This window comes from Xiphias gladius, chromosome 2 (assembly GCF_016859285.1).
Source record: "Xiphias gladius isolate SHS-SW01 ecotype Sanya breed wild chromosome 2, ASM1685928v1, whole genome shotgun sequence".
Taxonomy (NCBI): domain Eukaryota; kingdom Metazoa; phylum Chordata; class Actinopteri; order Istiophoriformes; family Xiphiidae; genus Xiphias; species Xiphias gladius.
Window position 1 is genome coordinate 2823402 of NC_053401.1, and position 17529 is coordinate 2840930.

A 17529-nucleotide genomic window follows, 5' to 3' on the forward strand; every position below is an offset into this window, starting at 1 on the left:
TCAGGCCAGACTACTACAAATCACATCCATACAATTTCGATATTACAGGAAAAAAAACAAAAAAAAAAACATGATACGTCGAAATTTTTGTACATTTAGAGGATTTCATAATTAAAATTGTACGTATTGCTAAAATATCCTACAACTATTGGACATCTGACAATGGTGGAAAGAGCAGCTGTGCTTATACAAGTTAGCCAGTGAGTTCGGCGTACAGGTCGACAAGTGTCTGTTCATATTGTTGGAAGCCGTGAGTTTGGTGCAGGGACAGGGACCGGTTTGGAGGACGGAAACAATACAAGATGATGCCAGACTGCCTTTAGAAACCTCCGCCATCGTAAGATATAAGCCTGCTTTACGTCTCTCTTTTCAGTGCTTAGGCAGGGAAATCGCTGTATACTAGGAGAAGAAAACTTTACTAACCCTAGTGCATTTAGACATATTGATTGTTTCAACCATTCGAATTCCTATTAAAAAAAAAAAAAGACAAAAAATGACAAAACTTAAAGAATACAGTAAACAAAAAAGAAGAAACAAGCAAAGAAAGAAAAGGGTATATGTATAAGAGACTGGACGGTGATAGAAAAGTCAGCTGGGGAGTCGTTACCTCTCCAGTGGCGGTGCCCAGGAACGCCACAGCGTGCCCCATTTCCACGGCCACAGCCACAGCCGTCATGTGACCCTTATGGACCAATGAGGGCTCTGATGTTAAGGCGAACTCGGCCTTGCTGGCCAGTGGGGAGGGCAGGAACTCGGCTCCGCAGTTGTATCTGATGGCCATGTTGTTCTGACGGAGCAGAACAGAAATTAAAATGCATCATCACGTGTAAAACATCTATTATTGATTAATAATATGAAAATAATTAATAGAATTATGGACTCATCAATATTTCTCTCTCTCTAGTTTCAGGCTCTTTTTATCTCTGACGCACAGGATGACTTTCTCACCTGGTTATTGCTGCTGCACAGCTCTTCAGACTTGGAGGAGTAAGGCGAGTAGACGGCAGCCTTCTCGTTAATGATGCCGTTGTTGCTGTAACAGGCTCCTATTATTTCCACCAGCCTCTTATTAACAGAGCGCAGAGGGTACATACCTACAAACAGGAGCGAAAACACCGTCTGTACCTGTTTCCTGCAGTTTTCTCTCTTCTATTTAACACACACACCAACATGAAAAATGATATGAGAATGATATTTTTCCGATGGAAGAAAATGCGGTACATAATTATGCTGATTTGCAGTGACCACCCAAAGTTTGGGAACATTAGGGATCTGCGTAGGAATGAATGATGCAAAATTTAAAAGGGATTAACAGATTTAGGACCACTGCCTTGGCCATTAAAGCTGGCCATACTTCTGTAGCGCTACATGTACTGTAGGCGAAACGCCACCAGATTCTGCAGAGCCACTCAGAAATACATGTGTTCCATCCCAATTAGGGCTGCAACCCAACCAATCGTTTTCTCAATTAGCTGATTAGTTGTTTGATCTGTAATATGTCAGAAAATGACAGAAAAACGCCCATCGCACTTTCACAAAGTTCAAGGAAATTTCTTCAAATGTCTTATTTTGTCCGGTCCTCTGTACAAAATCCAAACATATTCCTTTGGCAGTGTCATAAAACAGAAAATCTTCACGCTGAATGAGCAGGAACAAGCAAGTTTTGGGCCTTTTTTTTCATTGTTTATTACCAGAATAATTATAGATTAATTTTTTTGTCGATCAAGTAATCGATTATGTGACTAATCGTTTCAGCTCTAATCCTATTTGGGTTACACTTGCACGAGGCTTTCGACTGCAACAAGTTGTTGGCCGAGCCTACAAGAACTCGGCGACCAGTGAAAATGGTCGATAATGCGTAAACGTTTTTGGACTCATCCAAATTTGTTATTTGGTGAAGACTGGATGAAATCCAGTGAATTTTCCAAAATTCGTCACCATTTAGATTCTTTTCAAAATGTCAGAAAGTCTGTATTTTGATCACTCTGCTGAATGAAATGTAGTGACAAAGTTTAGGGACATACGTTTTTAAGCATTAAAATGACACCTACACATGGCTGAAGTAGATGAGTCTTCATCAGAGGTGAAGGTGACAAACAGCACCTTGTCATGGGCTGAAACTGGTCCATGCTGGCCCGAACTGGTCATACTCTTAGCCAAAGCTTCACCTGGTGTCGCTACGTAGGCAGCCTGGGAGACAAGGGAGAGATGCAAATGCTGAATGTTGGATATTCACACTAAAAACTTCTGCACGGCTGACATACCAGAGGCACAGTGAGAGTGGAGACCTCTTAAATTCAAGCTATTTCAAGTTCAGGAGCATGTTAAATCCAATTTATAAAGTTCTTCAGGGGTGAGGGCCGAGGAATTCTCAAATATTCCAGTTTTAAGCAAAGTCATCCAAACATAAAATGTCCAAATGTGTTTTTCCGACTCACTGCCGTCCTTTAAATAAAAAAAAATGCTGACAGTCTACCAGTGGCCGAAGGGTCCATTATCATTACCTGAGCTTTGTTGTACTTGTTGGTAGCGCTGCAGTTGAGCTGCAGCTCGGTGTAGGAGTAATACCCCTGATCGTCCTCGCACATCCTGGAGATGAAGGTGAAGTTCTTGGTGTCCTGCACCCCCAGCGTCCGCGAGAACAGGAAGTACACGAAGCCGCCGTCTTTGAAGGCGAAGCGGAAGTCGTGGAGGTACCGCAGCACAAACGGGTTGGCCTGGACCGCCGAGGCCTCGATGATGCTGTCGAAAACCACCCAGTCACCATAGTCCTGGAGGATACGGGTGGAGATCAGCTTGGTGCTGTCATGGCTGCCGTACCCCTTACCAACCTACAGAGAAAGAGAGAGGAGAAATTCTAATATTCAACATCTCTGACAAACCCAAAGGTAGATGAAAAGCTTCCAGCTGACTGAACTGACATTATGTTCTAAACTACAATGTACAGCTGAGGATGACGGGAATGTCATTAGTTTTGGTCATAAACCAAAGTGTAAGGCAAGTTAGAAATTCGTCTTGACGATGGAGCTAGATGAAAAATTAAGGCATCACAAGTTATTACAAGTCGTCCGATGGGGGGCATTAATGTGTGTAACAATGTCCTTGACAGCCCACCCAGCAGTTATCGAGACATTTCACTAAAAATCACGAACGTGGACCGACTCTTCATCCCTAGAGCTGCCTTACTAGGACCCTACACTCCGGACTTGACTTCTGCAACTTGACTCACTCATGGCTTGTGCCCCTCAACAGCTTTCAAAGGCAAATGTTGAGACGAGCAGAGATGCACAGATTTTTTTCTCATCTGTCTCCGAATAGGAAAGCACAAAAGGTGTCCCCCTCGATTTTGGAACGCTCCTTTAAACTACACAAGTCCCTCCAGGATCCCGGCCAGTACTGACGCTGCAGGAAGGTAAATCTTTGCATATCACAATATCAGGTATGAGATCATTTCTTCCTAGTTTGCCCGAAACATCATAGCTTTAAGCATGTTTTGATGGAAGGGAGGAACTCAGCCCTGTGGAAGACATCATAAAACATCTTGTAAAGACCAATACACTGATACGGTGTGAAGAAAGAATAATAACAATAAAAAAGGAAAAAAAAAACATTTCAAGACGACTGACAAGCGTTCTCATTTCCCATAAGGCTTTCAATTTAATTTCTCCGCTCTCTATAAATTGTTTTTAATTTTTTTTTATTGTGTTTGTTCACCCAGTGTCACAGATGGAGGTGATCATTTATTTTCATTTTTATTTACCCCAGGAAACAATATGAAGCAATCTGAACTGTTTGTTTCTGAGCGTGTGTTTTCCTCCTCACCAGGAACACGGTGAAGTTGTCTTTATCCTTGGTGAAGTATGACATCACTCCCACCACAGAGACGCTCTCCTCGGCGCTCGCCACGTACGACTTCTCTCCTTTGGTGTCGCTGAAGTACAGCCGCTGCTCCACGTTGCTCAGGTTCCTCAGCGAGCAGATGCCCCTGAAGACGCTGCCGCAGACCACCAGCACGTCTTTGGCCCCGTGGACCAGCAGCAGCTTGTTGTGGTTGTCCGTGTCCTTGGCCTCCTCGCAGGCGTCGGTGACGGGCGGCGTGCACTGTCTGTTGTCCCGTTTGGGTCCCGTCTCGGTGCGGGACTCGATTCGGAGGTCAGGGTTCAACTGGTAGAGGGCGTTGACGGCGCCGACGTACAGTCGGCCCGTACGAGGATTGGCCACCACGTTGTTGATCACAGTGTCAGAGAAGAACTCTGTGCTTTTGCCGTGGGAGGGGCTGAGGTAAACGGTTGCCAGGGTGACCAGGGCAAACTGCCACACCCACCACCGGTCCATCATGTCTGGTGGAAAAACAGAGGAAGGAATGAAAAGCTGAAATTTTTAGCCTTTTTTTTTTACCCAGCATTAAATATTAAAAAGCACATGCAGCGCTGTTACGTTTTATTACTAATTAATCTCCATTTTTTTTTTGGTGAAAATTGTGAAAATGACCAAAAGTTATCCAGCAGAGTGAGCCCCCGGCTCCTTCATCGCAAACATCCCCTTCATCATTTTAAACAGGTAATATTCCCTGAGAAAGACGCCAGAACTGAACATTAGAATCAATAAGATAGTAAAGCACAGTTGCCCTTGTAGTGTCATCACGCTATTATTATTATGGAAAACACAATAACCCATTTTAGCCTAATTTGCTATTCCCTTAACTATATTATACCATCCTTGCACGACTTAACCAACTCATTGATCAAAATGATCAATTAATTTTCTATTGATCAACCAAAGGTTTAAGTCGACTAATCGTTTAAAGTCCTGGAATAATTTACCTTTTGTAGTTGCCCTCGCCACAACGATAAGTCGGACTGAGTGATTAGTCCATCGGCAGAAAATGAATCAGTTCGTATCAATAATCAATTACAACTGTTGCTTTTGGACTGTTAGTCGGACAGAGCGACGTCTGAAGATGTCACATCGGGCTACGGGAAATTCTTTGTGACAATATACGGACTGAGTGATTAATCAACTAATCAAAAAAAAAAAAAAAAGAGATATTTATTAATCTATACTGAATGTAATCGTTAGTTACAGCCCTGGACTGTTTTGCGGAAAATACGTGTCTGGGAAATAGTCTTGACAATAAACCCACTGAACTTGAATCCAGAGACAAAGTCAGTTCATGTTGTGCTCGTCCTCTAAACAAAACAGAATTTTAACAGCACTCTGACATTGCACTGTAGGGCTCAGCGCCAACAGCAGCAGCAGCAGCAGCAACTCAGGGAGAAAAGAATGAAGCGAGGAGCAATAATGAGGAGCTTCTCATTAAAGCCCGAACATCCTTTACCGGAAGAAAGGGAGAGAGGACGGGGGGGAGAGGAGGAGGAGGAGGAGGAGGAGAAGGTGGAGGTAACTGCCTCAGACTGAGAGTTGCCGAGCCAGATTATATTAGTAAAGACAAAAGAAGAAAGTGTGTGTGTGTGTGTGTGAGAAGGAGAGAGACTGAGTGTAGCAATTAGCTGTCTGACACACAGAGTTTCTCCTTCCATTAGTCTGGATGGGTGTGTTTGATTATAGCTGTGGCCCGTGGCTGTAAAACAAGGCTCTTGTGTGTTCGGTAACATCACGCTCACTATAATAACGTCTTTCTGCAAAAACACTGCTCTGCTCTAATCTTACGCTGTTTACAAGTGATGGAACTATCGGGTTATTCTCAGGTGATTCACATAAACTCATGTGGAATTTGCTGATATACATATATATATATATATATTTATTTATTTTTTCCTCCTCCCAACGCTCAATTTTAGTGAGTGCATCATAAGAAGGTTTTTCATTACAGCAGCAGCATCCTGTCCCATAAATCAAACTTCTTCAAGTCACATCATGCTCATTCATTTACGCTTTCATGATCAGGCATTTCACCGGCCAATCGCTGGTTTTACAGAAGCCATCAGATAGTTCTGATTGGTGGTCAATTACTTGGCTCTTCCCCTGTGTTTTTACTCTCTTCAGATTGAATTCGCTTCGCTTCGCTTCACTGCAAAGGGATTTATTAGTGTGAAAAGACTTATCTCGCTGCCCACCTGCTCGCCTAAATTACCCATCCACAGATATCAACAGTCAGGTGGCTGCAATGCAGGGTTCTAGAAAGTGTTGCAGTGGAGAAATAGTTAGCAACACGTATACAGCCTTTTGTACGCACAGTTAAACAGGAACCACAGTGTTTCCCAAAGGCTGAGAAGGATTTCTGAATCTGAATATTTTCTTTGTGAGTCCGCTCTTCAAAACTAAACATCTGCATATCTGATGGATCTGTTTGGGAACTACTTTTTACCTACCTACTTACCTAGAAGCAAAAAACACTTTCTCCATTTCCCTAATGATTAGTACCAATTTGCATAGCCATTGCTCGGAAATATCCTTGTAATTTACGGCCGTATACGAGCTCGTTTTTAGGGAAATTATGAGGAAAGTTTCCGGTAAGCTAGGTAGAAAATACGGGCCTTGTAAAATAACGTGTTACCAATGATCTAAAATGGCTAAAGCGGGTTAACTGAAAATCGTAACTTTGATGGTTTGAACTTCGTCTCCTCCTGTGTCCATGTCAAAAATGACCTTGAGGAAAAATGGAATGGAAACCAAAATTGCTCCTGATCTGTGTGTATGTGGGGGAAATACGCTGTGGACACTGGCCGAACGAATGTGATGTAACGCACATTAAATCTCTACTGAGGTGCTGTGGTACCTTTGTGGGGTGGCCTCACATACATGGAGGGTCCCGTCGTGGCCGGCGTGTAGGTCGTCCACAGTAAAACTCCAGTTCAGGGCTACAAGGCTACATAAGAGACTGCAAGAGCTGTGACTGCTGTGCTTTGGCTCCCTTTGTATTTCCCTCTTGCAGTGCTTTCACATTTAACCTGCTTGGTCTGGTTAAAGTGATTGTTAAAAGATTGTTTCCACCAACTTCCAACTTACACTAGACAAAACCCCGAACCACTGGCCAGTAACCACTGGAGGCCTGGAGGTAGGTAGACAGTCCCGCAAATCCCAAAACGTCATCAATTGTCATGCGTTCTTGTACCACAACAAACATGGACGACAACCAGCAGCTTGCACTGTTTAGATGCAGTGACATTTGCACTGAAGAGGCCAAAAAAAAAAGGAGGGGGAAAAAAAAAAAGCACAGAGTCTGGTGAAATCCTGAGATGGAGAGGTTTGTAGGACTGTAGAGCCTACGGAGGGAACTGGAGCTGGGTGAAGTTTGTAGCTCAGTGGTTTATTTACGGGTACATCTCCCACGGGCGACGCACAAATGATGTCATCTGCTGCCTTCGTCAAGTCGCAAATATGTTTTTGAAAAATCTTTGTGAGAACGACTGACGAATGACGACTGACGAATGACGACTGTCGACTGACGACTTAAAATTAGAATCTCCTCCTTTCTGCCCCCTGTCAACACCCTCTGACCCGGACTGGAACAGACCTGGTCCAACATGGTCCCGTCAGTCGTCGTGCGCAAATCACATTCGTAGTCGGCTCAACAGCTGTACTGTGACCAGTTAAAGATACTGGTCTGCCGCCTGACTGGTTGGTTAAACCTGTGGTTAGACACCATCGGCTGTTGTTCCTATTCTCCGCTTATAATTGCCTTGTAAGTGAAGTTAGGCACTTGAGTCATAATGTGGGAAACCCAATGCATTTATTTTATTTTCCTGCGCTTCTGTCTAGTGTTGCAGCAGCTCAGCAACAGTCAAAGGGTTAAACCTTACACTGAATTATAAACCGGTCTCCTCTTTAAAAAAGGCCCTTGTTATTGAATGTGCTTACACTGTTAGATGAGGCTGAGGGGGCAAAACCTACATCTCAGCTCCTTGCCTGTAACATGGCTATGCTTCCCCTCGGTGTTAACCGAGTCTCCGTGTCCCTGTCAGATGGCGTCCTCTCTCATTAAATTTCATATCTCTCATACGCCTACAACACCATAAAAAAGGGATAAAGATGGCATGTATATTCACCTTCTCTTCATCTCTTTCTCTCTCAGAGGGCCTGTTATGGATGTGTGCATCTGCCACATCAAAGGAAAATCATCTTTGGTTTTTGCACACAGGATCTATCTCAGTGCTCTGCCAGCCATCTCACCCCTTTCTCTTCTCTCTGCCTTATTTTATTTCTTTCACCTTCCTGCTTTGGTTTTTACTTTTAAGCCTGACTGGTGTCAGCCCAGGAATAACCTGGGTGTAAAAAGTGCAAAAGGCGTGTGCGTTTTCTGCGTGTACGTTCTTCTATCGTTGTGAGCAACAGTTTGACTCTTAGATCTTTAGTTTTTCTGCAGTGGTAAAGGATGTAAGGAGTGAATGTACAAACAAAGTGGGAGACTGGAAATGATCCATACCAGCTTACTTATCCAGATCCAGCCATCTTTTTTTTTTTCCTTCAAGTATTTGGGACACCCTTTGTGAAACGACTTGTACCAAGGATTATGGACATGCATCTCCAAACGTGTTCAATAATCTGCGTGTTTAAACATAAAAATCTCATGTAAGCCCGGTGACTATATGATGGGCACAAACTATAATGACCAATTTCATGAGCACCTTTATGTAGTTAAACCTGCATTAACAGATTTTTTTTGGCCACTTGGGGGCAGCAGAAACAAACTGGAAACACAACACTGACTCCCTGTAAGATAAAATGGCCAATGTGTTAGCAAACAGTTGCTTATTTAAGACTCCAGCATACATGGAGCAATGTTATCATTGATTTGGAGTTGGGTTTGTGGCCACGTGATGAATCTAGGTCCAGTACTCCCTCTTCTTTTAGCTCTGCTTTTGGTTTCCACCAGCTCCTGAGGGAAAATATGTGGCTCTTTAGCCGCTAAATGCTCTTTAGTTGCCCTTTGGCTGTGTCTATCTGCTGTTTGCTGCTGAGCAGTTAGTGGACAGTGGGTTTTTACAGCTGGATTCTCCGAAAACAGCCCAAGCTACGCTTATTGGAGTGACCCAACCTAAGACCCAACAACACAGTTACGTTACGGACCGTAGAACCAAAGCGCTGAGCTGAAAGACACCAAAAATGAGGGGAACTGCAAAGTCAGGTAATAATTCTCTGTGGGTTAATCACTATCAGAGAATCCTTTTATGTACATCTCATCGGTTGAACAGCTGTTTATATAAAAGTGTTAATTAGAGCGGCTTTCAGTAATTTTTTCAATACCAAAAGGCAAACCATTCTCTTCCATTAAAGGAAACCTAATATCTTTGGGGCTCGGACTGTTGATCAGACAAAAAAACAAAACAAAACAAAACAACGTGAAGACATCACCTTGGGCTCTGGTTCACTGTGAGGAGCTTCTGTTTATATTTTCTGATGTGTTTGTAGACCAAACAATCAACTGACTGATTTTGAAGGTAACCGGCAGACTAATCAACGATGAAAATAACTAAGTGGGCAGCCACACAGAGAAACCTGTGCAGAAGCATCAGCACCCCTCATGTTTCTCCACTCATTTATTCAGGTATTTTCCATCTGTATTTATCTGGCGGGAGACAAATTTAAGTTCTGGCCTGTCGTGGCTAGGGCTGACAGAGTTCAGGCATGAACGTAGAAATTCTGCTTGAATATAGTATCACCACCGACTCTACGTGTGTGAGATTACGGTACACTGGCACCCACCAGCAAGACACGGGAAAAACTGTAGTCACCAACAATGGGGATAAAATGCAAATGCTGTAATGGAAAAGTGAGACCAGCCTAAACACTCAGACGCAGGAGAGAGAACAGCAATCTGTGACTCATTAAAACCCTGAGTGCATATTTTGTGAAAAGTCTTGAGCTCTGACCCCTCTGCTAAAAAGTTTTGAGTGAAACTAAATCCAGGAATGTCTGCAGAAGCTCCAGCCAGGGGAATAAAGCCTGACTGATTTTCTCTCTGTCTAACCTCTCTAGGCTTTTCTCTTTCTAACTTCTCTTTGTAAATCACATCATTTCTCTCTCTCTCTCTCTCTCTGTGTCTGACTTTATATCCTCACCCGTCAGAACGACTTCAAACAAAACCGGTTTTCTGACACATGAAATCCCCGAGGACAAACCAGATCAGAAACTCCATCTATGGCTCTGTCTGTCTCTTCCCGTCTCTCTGCCTGAGTGTCTGTCTGTCTGTGTCTGTGTGTGTTAACCTGCCTATCCAGATGTGAGTTAATTAATCAGGTCCTCTTGTTGTGACAGAAAAGCAACAATTTTATCACATTCACTCCCTGACTATTGTTCCTTGTTTATTTCTTCAATCTGTACCATGAATCAGGAGTGAGCCTAGCATTTAGACACTGCAGATATTTGCTCTCAGTGGGATGTATGTCTACACAGTGTGAATGTCAAATGACGCCGTGTATTTTCTCTGCAGATCCTCTTTATTTTCTTGTTCCAAACAAACCAGCAGACAGGTTTTCTTGTTTATGGCTGAAAATTTTCAAAAAAAAAAAAGCTCTGATGTGGTCTCATTCGCATTCATACCCACCACCAGGCGTCATTAGCCATTCATGACATCGAGCTGCGGGAACACTGAAGCTGATTGGCCGGGCCTGGAGGGGATACGAGTGCTATGATTGGCGGAGCCCGGGGGAAATTTAGTTCTCATTGGTGGTAATGACGAGGCCTGGAGGCGAGCACGGCTTAGAGAAAGTGAGCACACTGTAAAACTAAAACACATAAGAGAATAGGACACACACGGCGGCTACGCCTCATCTATCACCAGCACACACAGGCTCTTCTACCAGTCCAAAGAGTCCACAGCAGAATTACACATTTTCTACTGCAGAAACTAAGACAGACTTTAAGATGGTTTCAGGGCCCAGCGGGAGATTCAAGGTGCGCCAAAAAAAACAAAAAACAAAACCAAACAAAAAAAAAAAACAACCCCCCCCAAACAAACCAACTTCTGGAAAATATTATTACATTTATCAGTATTCAATTCCTCCTTTATCAATCTGTCGATGGTTTTTCGTAGTAGTCTAGAAAATTTTAGACAAGTTGAAATGCACATTAAATTACACTCACCAGTACTGACTGCTGTTTGTAAGCCATATTTCCATATAGATATGTTTTTTTAATCATATATAATCAACAAAATCATCTAACAGTCACATTTTATGAGATGGAACCAGTCAAATTGACATTTTTGCTTGAAAAATTACTGACATTTCATGTGAGAGGCTGGAGCCAGCGAATGTTTGGCATTTTTACTTAAAAAACAAAAAAAACAAAAACAAAAGACGAATGATTGATCGATTACACTCGAAATTGCTGTTGATTACTTTTCAGTTGATTTACTGATCATATCAGTACTGACAGAATATTAATTGGCAACCATTTTGATAATCAATCCATCACTTCAGCTTCTTACATGTGAAGATTTGATGCTTTTCTTGGTTGTACGTGACAGTAAACCGATTGTCTTTGGGGGTTTGGAGTGTTGGTCTAACAAAACAAGACATTTGAAGATGTCTCCTTAGGCTCTGGGGAAATTTTAAAAGGCATTTTTGGCTATTTTTTGATATGTTATAGAAAAAAAACAGTGGGTCGGTTAATCGAGAAAACAATTGGCAGATTAATCGATGATGAAAATAATCGTTAGCCGATGCCCTAAAAGCAACAACGCCATATGATTTCTATCTTTCAAAATGTTTTAGACCCTTAAAGCTGCTTGTAACTTCATTTAATATCAAATTATGAAGTGAAATAGAGCCACTAAAGGAAAGAAATGACATCAGAGGTATTGCGAGTGACGGACAGACTGACAGACCAGCGGGAGACGACTCTAATTCGGGTAGAAATAAAGAAGAGGACACCAGGAAATCATTTGTCGAGGGACATGAGTGGCTAAGTAAAGCTCGGAGGATTCATGTGACATGACTAACCCTGCTCTGTACTAATCCCAAAGTGGACATTATCACACAATGACAAAATAAGAGCCTCGGATAACTTGACCTTAGAGAAGAGGATTACTCTATCATAGAAGGTCTAAGAGGTCAGCAGTGATTAAGCAGACCGAGTGCTATAAACACACACACGCACGCACACGCACACACACACACACACACACACACGAACACACACACGCACAAGCACGTCTGTATGGTACCACTTGGTAACGTCTCAGCAGGGCAGCGACACAGCGAGCAGAGACAAACAGTGTCGTGGCAGAGTGAAGACAAAGAAAGACTGTCAGCCGGAGTGAAAGAGACACAGAGGACTGACTGTGAGGCCACTCAGGCCAACGAGCAGTAAACACAGGAAACAAGACTTAAAGATGACCGTGGGCCATTAACCGGCTAGCTGCGAAGGAGCACCACCAAAAACAGAGGTCTTCACCAAGCCCCAAAAACGAAACTGACCTGTGCTAACCCCTCCCAAACTCGACGCGCGTAAATTAATTTTTAAACAGGAGAGACCCGGTCCGAGGGGGACCCGAGCTCAGCCAGACCTCACCGGAATTAGACCCGAGGAAAATCAGAGAGATGCGAGGCTCCCGCCTTAAAGGAGTCACAACTTTTTTTTTAAAAACTGCCACAGTCTTTTATGCAAAATGTGAGTTGCGACAGTTATTAATTTGGCAGTGGCGGCCTAAAGGAGAAGCGAGTTTGTGACCGCAAGGTCGCAGGTTCAATCCCCGGAGCAGCAGCATTAGATCTGGGTTGGAAAAGGGAAACATCAGCAAGGTCCTTAACCCCGACTGCTCCAGCGGAGCTGCTCAGTGGCCAGCGGGACAGACTGTGGTTGTACTGGGCAGCTGCCAGGTGCGAATGTGTTACTGTAAAAGAGAGGGCGCCTCTAAGTGAAACTACCCCGAATAAATAAAGGTTGAAAACAAAAAAAGTACACACGTGTTGTATTCGAGTTGTTAAGGAAGGAGTGGGAAATTATGTAGGGGATGAGTGAAGAATAGTTCGTAAGCAGATGTCAATATCCATTAGAGTTTCTTGGTTTCCTCTCTGCATTTCCCTCATGGTTAGTGCCAAACTGTGTGGGCCTCTCTCGGAAAGATCCCTGTCATTTACACTTAAATACCAGCTATCTTATAGGAAATCATGAGGAAAGTTTCCAGAAAATCAGCTGGAAGATACGGGACCTGTAAAATAAAACGTTACTGAATCAACTTTTTTGGCAGCTGATGAATACACCACTGAGGTGAGTATTGAAAACGCCTCCTGCTTGAACCTGCGAAAAACTAAACGCAAGGAAATGTTCCTTGTGATGGATTACCAATCCAAAGCAAGTTTTAAGACAGTGCAAATTTATTTTCACGGCACGAAATGGACTGAAATCCTTTTACAGCCCGGGAAGGTTGGAAATCAATCTTCTAAAATAAATATGCTTTTACATCAATGCATCAAAAGGTTTTCTGCTAAGACAGAGGTAAAGGAGGGATGAGAGACCAAGAGAGGAAAGAAAAAAAAAAAGATCCCATCTACTGTCTGTAAACTCAAGCACAGATTAATTCTGTGTTATGCAAATGTAATTTAGTGGCGGTGACCTCTGCGTTGGAGCGAGCGATTAACAACCACTTTCTTTACCAGTACATCTCCCACTAACCTGACGATGGTGCAGACCGATGAGACGGCGTGCGTCCTTCTGTGTATGTTTCCCTGCATTGCCACAAGACTCGTCTCCTGCGTTAATTATCTCTCATACCTAAGCAGTGTTTCCTTAAAAAGTGGAGAAAAAAAAAGGACACCGCTTCGCCCTGTCAGAGTTTCTGCCGAAGCAATTAAAGGATCTTCATGTCGTACAGCGCCGAGGACTCGTTCGGCGAACCCCGTCCTGTCTGGTGTAACGCTGCATTCAGGTCGCGTGGCAGTACCTGTCAGATCATCCCAACAGCTCACAGCAACTCACTTTTAAGTCCGCAAGACGTCATGATTGAAGGTTCCCCCCTCGACTCCGCCGGCTTCAGATCCCGGTGACGGCGGTTTAAAGGCAAACTGAACATGAAAGGACCCAACTACTGATCAAAAATCTGGCAGGTGTTCTGTCACTGTATTTCAAGAGTTCCCGTCGGTTCGAGCTGGAATGAAACGACCCCCCCAGTGACATGGGAATTAAGGTACTGTAATGTAACCTGAAGGATAAGCCAGGCATTATTCCAATTTTTTCTCTTTGTCCACAAATCCCACAAAAAGACCAGATCCAGCAACGGGTCTCTCGGTATTTTCAGACTTCCACACTGAAGATTTAAATCTTGGCAAAGAGGTCACGTATATAGCTTCATTTTTAAAAAGGCTCAGTAATTTCCTAAAGGAGCTCAACACTGCAATGCTGAGATTAGTTGGGGACTATTTTCAGAGGCAGAACAATCCACGTTCGGTGCTCTACTGAGTATTTGGGGCAGCATGACATTGTGTGTGGGACTGAGTCAGAATAAACTACAGCGTGTGTGTGTGTGTGTGTTTACGGTAATAAATAAGGAACAGAGTCACCCAGTGCAACAATGTGGTTAACTGATGTGTTTATAATACTTAGTGGTAGATAATGGAGCTCTGTGGCACAGAGCAATAAGGTATGTCAGGCTCGGGACACACACACGATACTTGTTAATATGCTGACGCCTTGTTGGTTCTGGTCGTTTCTCGGGATCGCTGACAATAAGAGCAATGCAGAATCCACCAAGACTAATAGCTACGTCATTTCCCCACTTCATACACTATTAAGGAAGAACATCAATGCTGGAGGGGAGGCAAAGATACTGCACGAGGTGAATTTGAGTCGGAGTCATAACTCAAGTCAGATCTGAACACACAGACAGGAAACACGTATCGATGTCGTTCAGTGTGACCACGCCTCCCGGGGACATCTTCATCTCTGACGTCATGAGTAAACATCAATAGATCCGCTTAGAAAAAACACTTCAGAGCCTGCCTGAGAAAAATCACATTTTTGAGTTTGTCCGGAGACAGTTGTCAGTACGCCCATGGCCACGCGGTAAACATAATGCTAAAACAACTGCTAACAGCTAACTCCGCACACTTTTAAATGGTGCCGATTTTCCAAAATGTAAACAAATATAGGCTAAAAACACTGAGATCAAAAGAGAATACTAAGACCAACCTGTAGCTGACAATAAGACAGCCCATCAGAGTCTCGCTCTCCCGGTGGCTTTCATTGTTCTCTGTCGTCAATATTGGTTCCTAAAACGGCCTATATGCTGGTGTTACGTACGTTTCTACCTATCGGATCAGCAAAAAACACTTTTGACTTCTTCCATCGTCCCACGAAGGTCGAATCTCACACTGAACTGACACAAAAGTACAGGAGGACCGGACGCGGCGCGAGAACGGGATTTCAATTACGGGAGGACCAGCCGGTTCTGGGGCGAGGGTGAAAAGTTACCAACACACCAGTTCCGACGGGAGTAAAAGCAGGTAAAGCTAGAAATCCCCCCAGCTCCCCTAGAGAAATAAACCCAGTCTGGTTATAGCTATAGTATAGTCTACTAAAGAAGGCGTTTTCCAGTAGCAACACCTATGAAAGCTGATTGGACATCTACTGTTGTTCTTACACTGGCATGGGGGGGGGTGATAATTCCCCGGCTGTGAACGGTTCAACTGACGTCGCGTGTCGAGCCGCTTGAGTGCGTGAATATCATTCAAAACAAGGTGTGACTTTTTTTGATGGTTGAGACAGTGGCTTATATCGTGCTCATTACCCAGAGTGACCACATTGTGAGTTAATTCAAAACGACCTGCTGATAATTACCATGCGATGAAATGATTTCACTAATAGCCTAACTTCCCAAATAGAAACTAATACCATTAGATATAATCGTTGCCAGAAAACCAGGAGGTATTTGGAGAATTGGATTATAAACAACCTTGTAATCAGACTAATTAGCTACAGTCTGAGGGGGCATCTTGTACGTGGAGGTTGGAGAAATTAAATAAAAAACGGAGATAAAGGTGAGCGAAAAAGTGTCATGTGTCGGCTGGAAGAACTTGAACGTGATAGGACGTGGTTACTCTAGGTCTGTGGAGGGGGAGGAAGGAAGAGGGAAAAGACGCGGTCGGTGCCGCATGACGGGGTCTGCTGCTGCATTTGTGGCTGAACACAGAGGTGGGCAGCCCTCGTGACTGCAGCCGCTGCTGGTCGGGTCCTGATGTCTGGACAGAATCCAGCACGTTTACAGCCTCTCGTCACACGCTGAAAGCTCAACCTCCCTCCCGTCTGTGGAGAGTGGGGCGGGGGGGGGTCGAGCGAGAACTGGATGTAAAAGCAGTTTATTAAAAAAAAAAAAAAAAAAGGCTCGTCTCTCTAAAGTCGTATCAGAAAATAATTAGCACTGACTGCACACATGGAGCTGTGTGTGTGTGTGTGTGTGTGTGTGTGTGTGTGTGTGTGTGTGTGTGTGTGTGTGTGTGTGCGTGTCTCTGCATATGTGCGCGAACCCTGTCCAAATGTCTGAACCTCCTCTTTCTAGACGTGTATTTTGGAAAAGTTTTCGGCAGTTTTCCTAACTTTCCGGTCCTTTGAACTCCTGCTCTACGGCTCCTGCTTACCTTTACCCGCATACATATGCATAGAACGGAAAGAGAGAGCGAGACAGAGGGAAGGCGGCTCTACCAGCTCTCAATTAACAAGGCAGGCTCTGTTTCAGCAGTGGTTTTGTGTGTGTGTGTGTGTGTGTGTGAGAGAGAAAAAGGCAGAGAGAGGGAGAGATTGTTCTTTGCAGCCAGAAGACAGAGATATAGACTACAATCCTACTCAGATTAAAAGATTTAGAGCAAGAAGCCTTATTACAGACGCAAAGAAAGAGAACGAGGGAGAGCTCTCCCTCCTTTTCCTCTCTGTTCTGGGCTGATTAAAACACAGATAACTCTCCCTCCCAGGCTGAAAGCTGCTGGGAGCCAACTCCACACACACACACACACACACACACACACACACACACACACACACACGCACACACACACACACACACACACACACACACACACGCACACACACACACACACACACACACACACACACACACACACACACACAGAGAGACACACAGATATACACTGACTCATTAAAATCCAGACATAACACTGGTTTTTCTCTGAGTTTCGGAGGATCCTGACCTGTTGGACAACCAACCCTCTCATGCGCAATACTGCGGCCTTGCCCTGTTTATCGGTGCTTAAAGAACCCCTGCAGTGTGTGTCCGTGTGTGTGGAAGTTTTTTTTGGGACACTCCTGGGAAATGTCAGGCTGTCCGCGTATGCGAGTAACTTGAGACTTTTTCAAAACGGGAAAAAGAAAAACGGCGGCAGCAACAAATGCCTTTATCTGGAGAAAAGTGTGAAACGGTAGGAGGGTAGGATAAGTTAAAAGCATAAAGGACCAGTCTGTTCATTTCTATCTGCCTGCATTTTCACACCATCTTCTTTACCTTCATTTCTCTTGTCAACAGCAAGGCTCTAAAATGAGGAAGGTTTTAAACAGGAGGCAGAAAGTAGAAGTTCCGGTATCACTTTCTGATAAGGCACCGTTTATAAAGGGTTT

General features: G+C 43.8%; 1 protein-coding gene across 2 annotated transcripts in view; it reads right to left on the reverse strand.

The window, feature by feature from the left end:
* plxnb2a.1 (plexin b2a, tandem duplicate 1) overlaps positions 1 to 17529 on the reverse strand; it is a 173719-nt gene that overhangs the window by 47836 nt on the left and 108354 nt on the right. For both annotated transcript variants that reach the window (XM_040140381.1, XM_040140391.1), the window contains 5 exons: positions 3823 to 4340; positions 2505 to 2831; positions 2052 to 2190; positions 949 to 1094; positions 608 to 787 (listed from right to left, as the gene is read on the reverse strand). In XM_040140381.1, the coding sequence (XP_039996315.1) occupies positions 608 to 787; positions 949 to 1094; positions 2052 to 2190; positions 2505 to 2831; positions 3823 to 4340 (1310 nt within the window). The remainder of the gene's footprint in view (positions 1 to 607; positions 788 to 948; positions 1095 to 2051; positions 2191 to 2504; positions 2832 to 3822; positions 4341 to 17529) is intronic.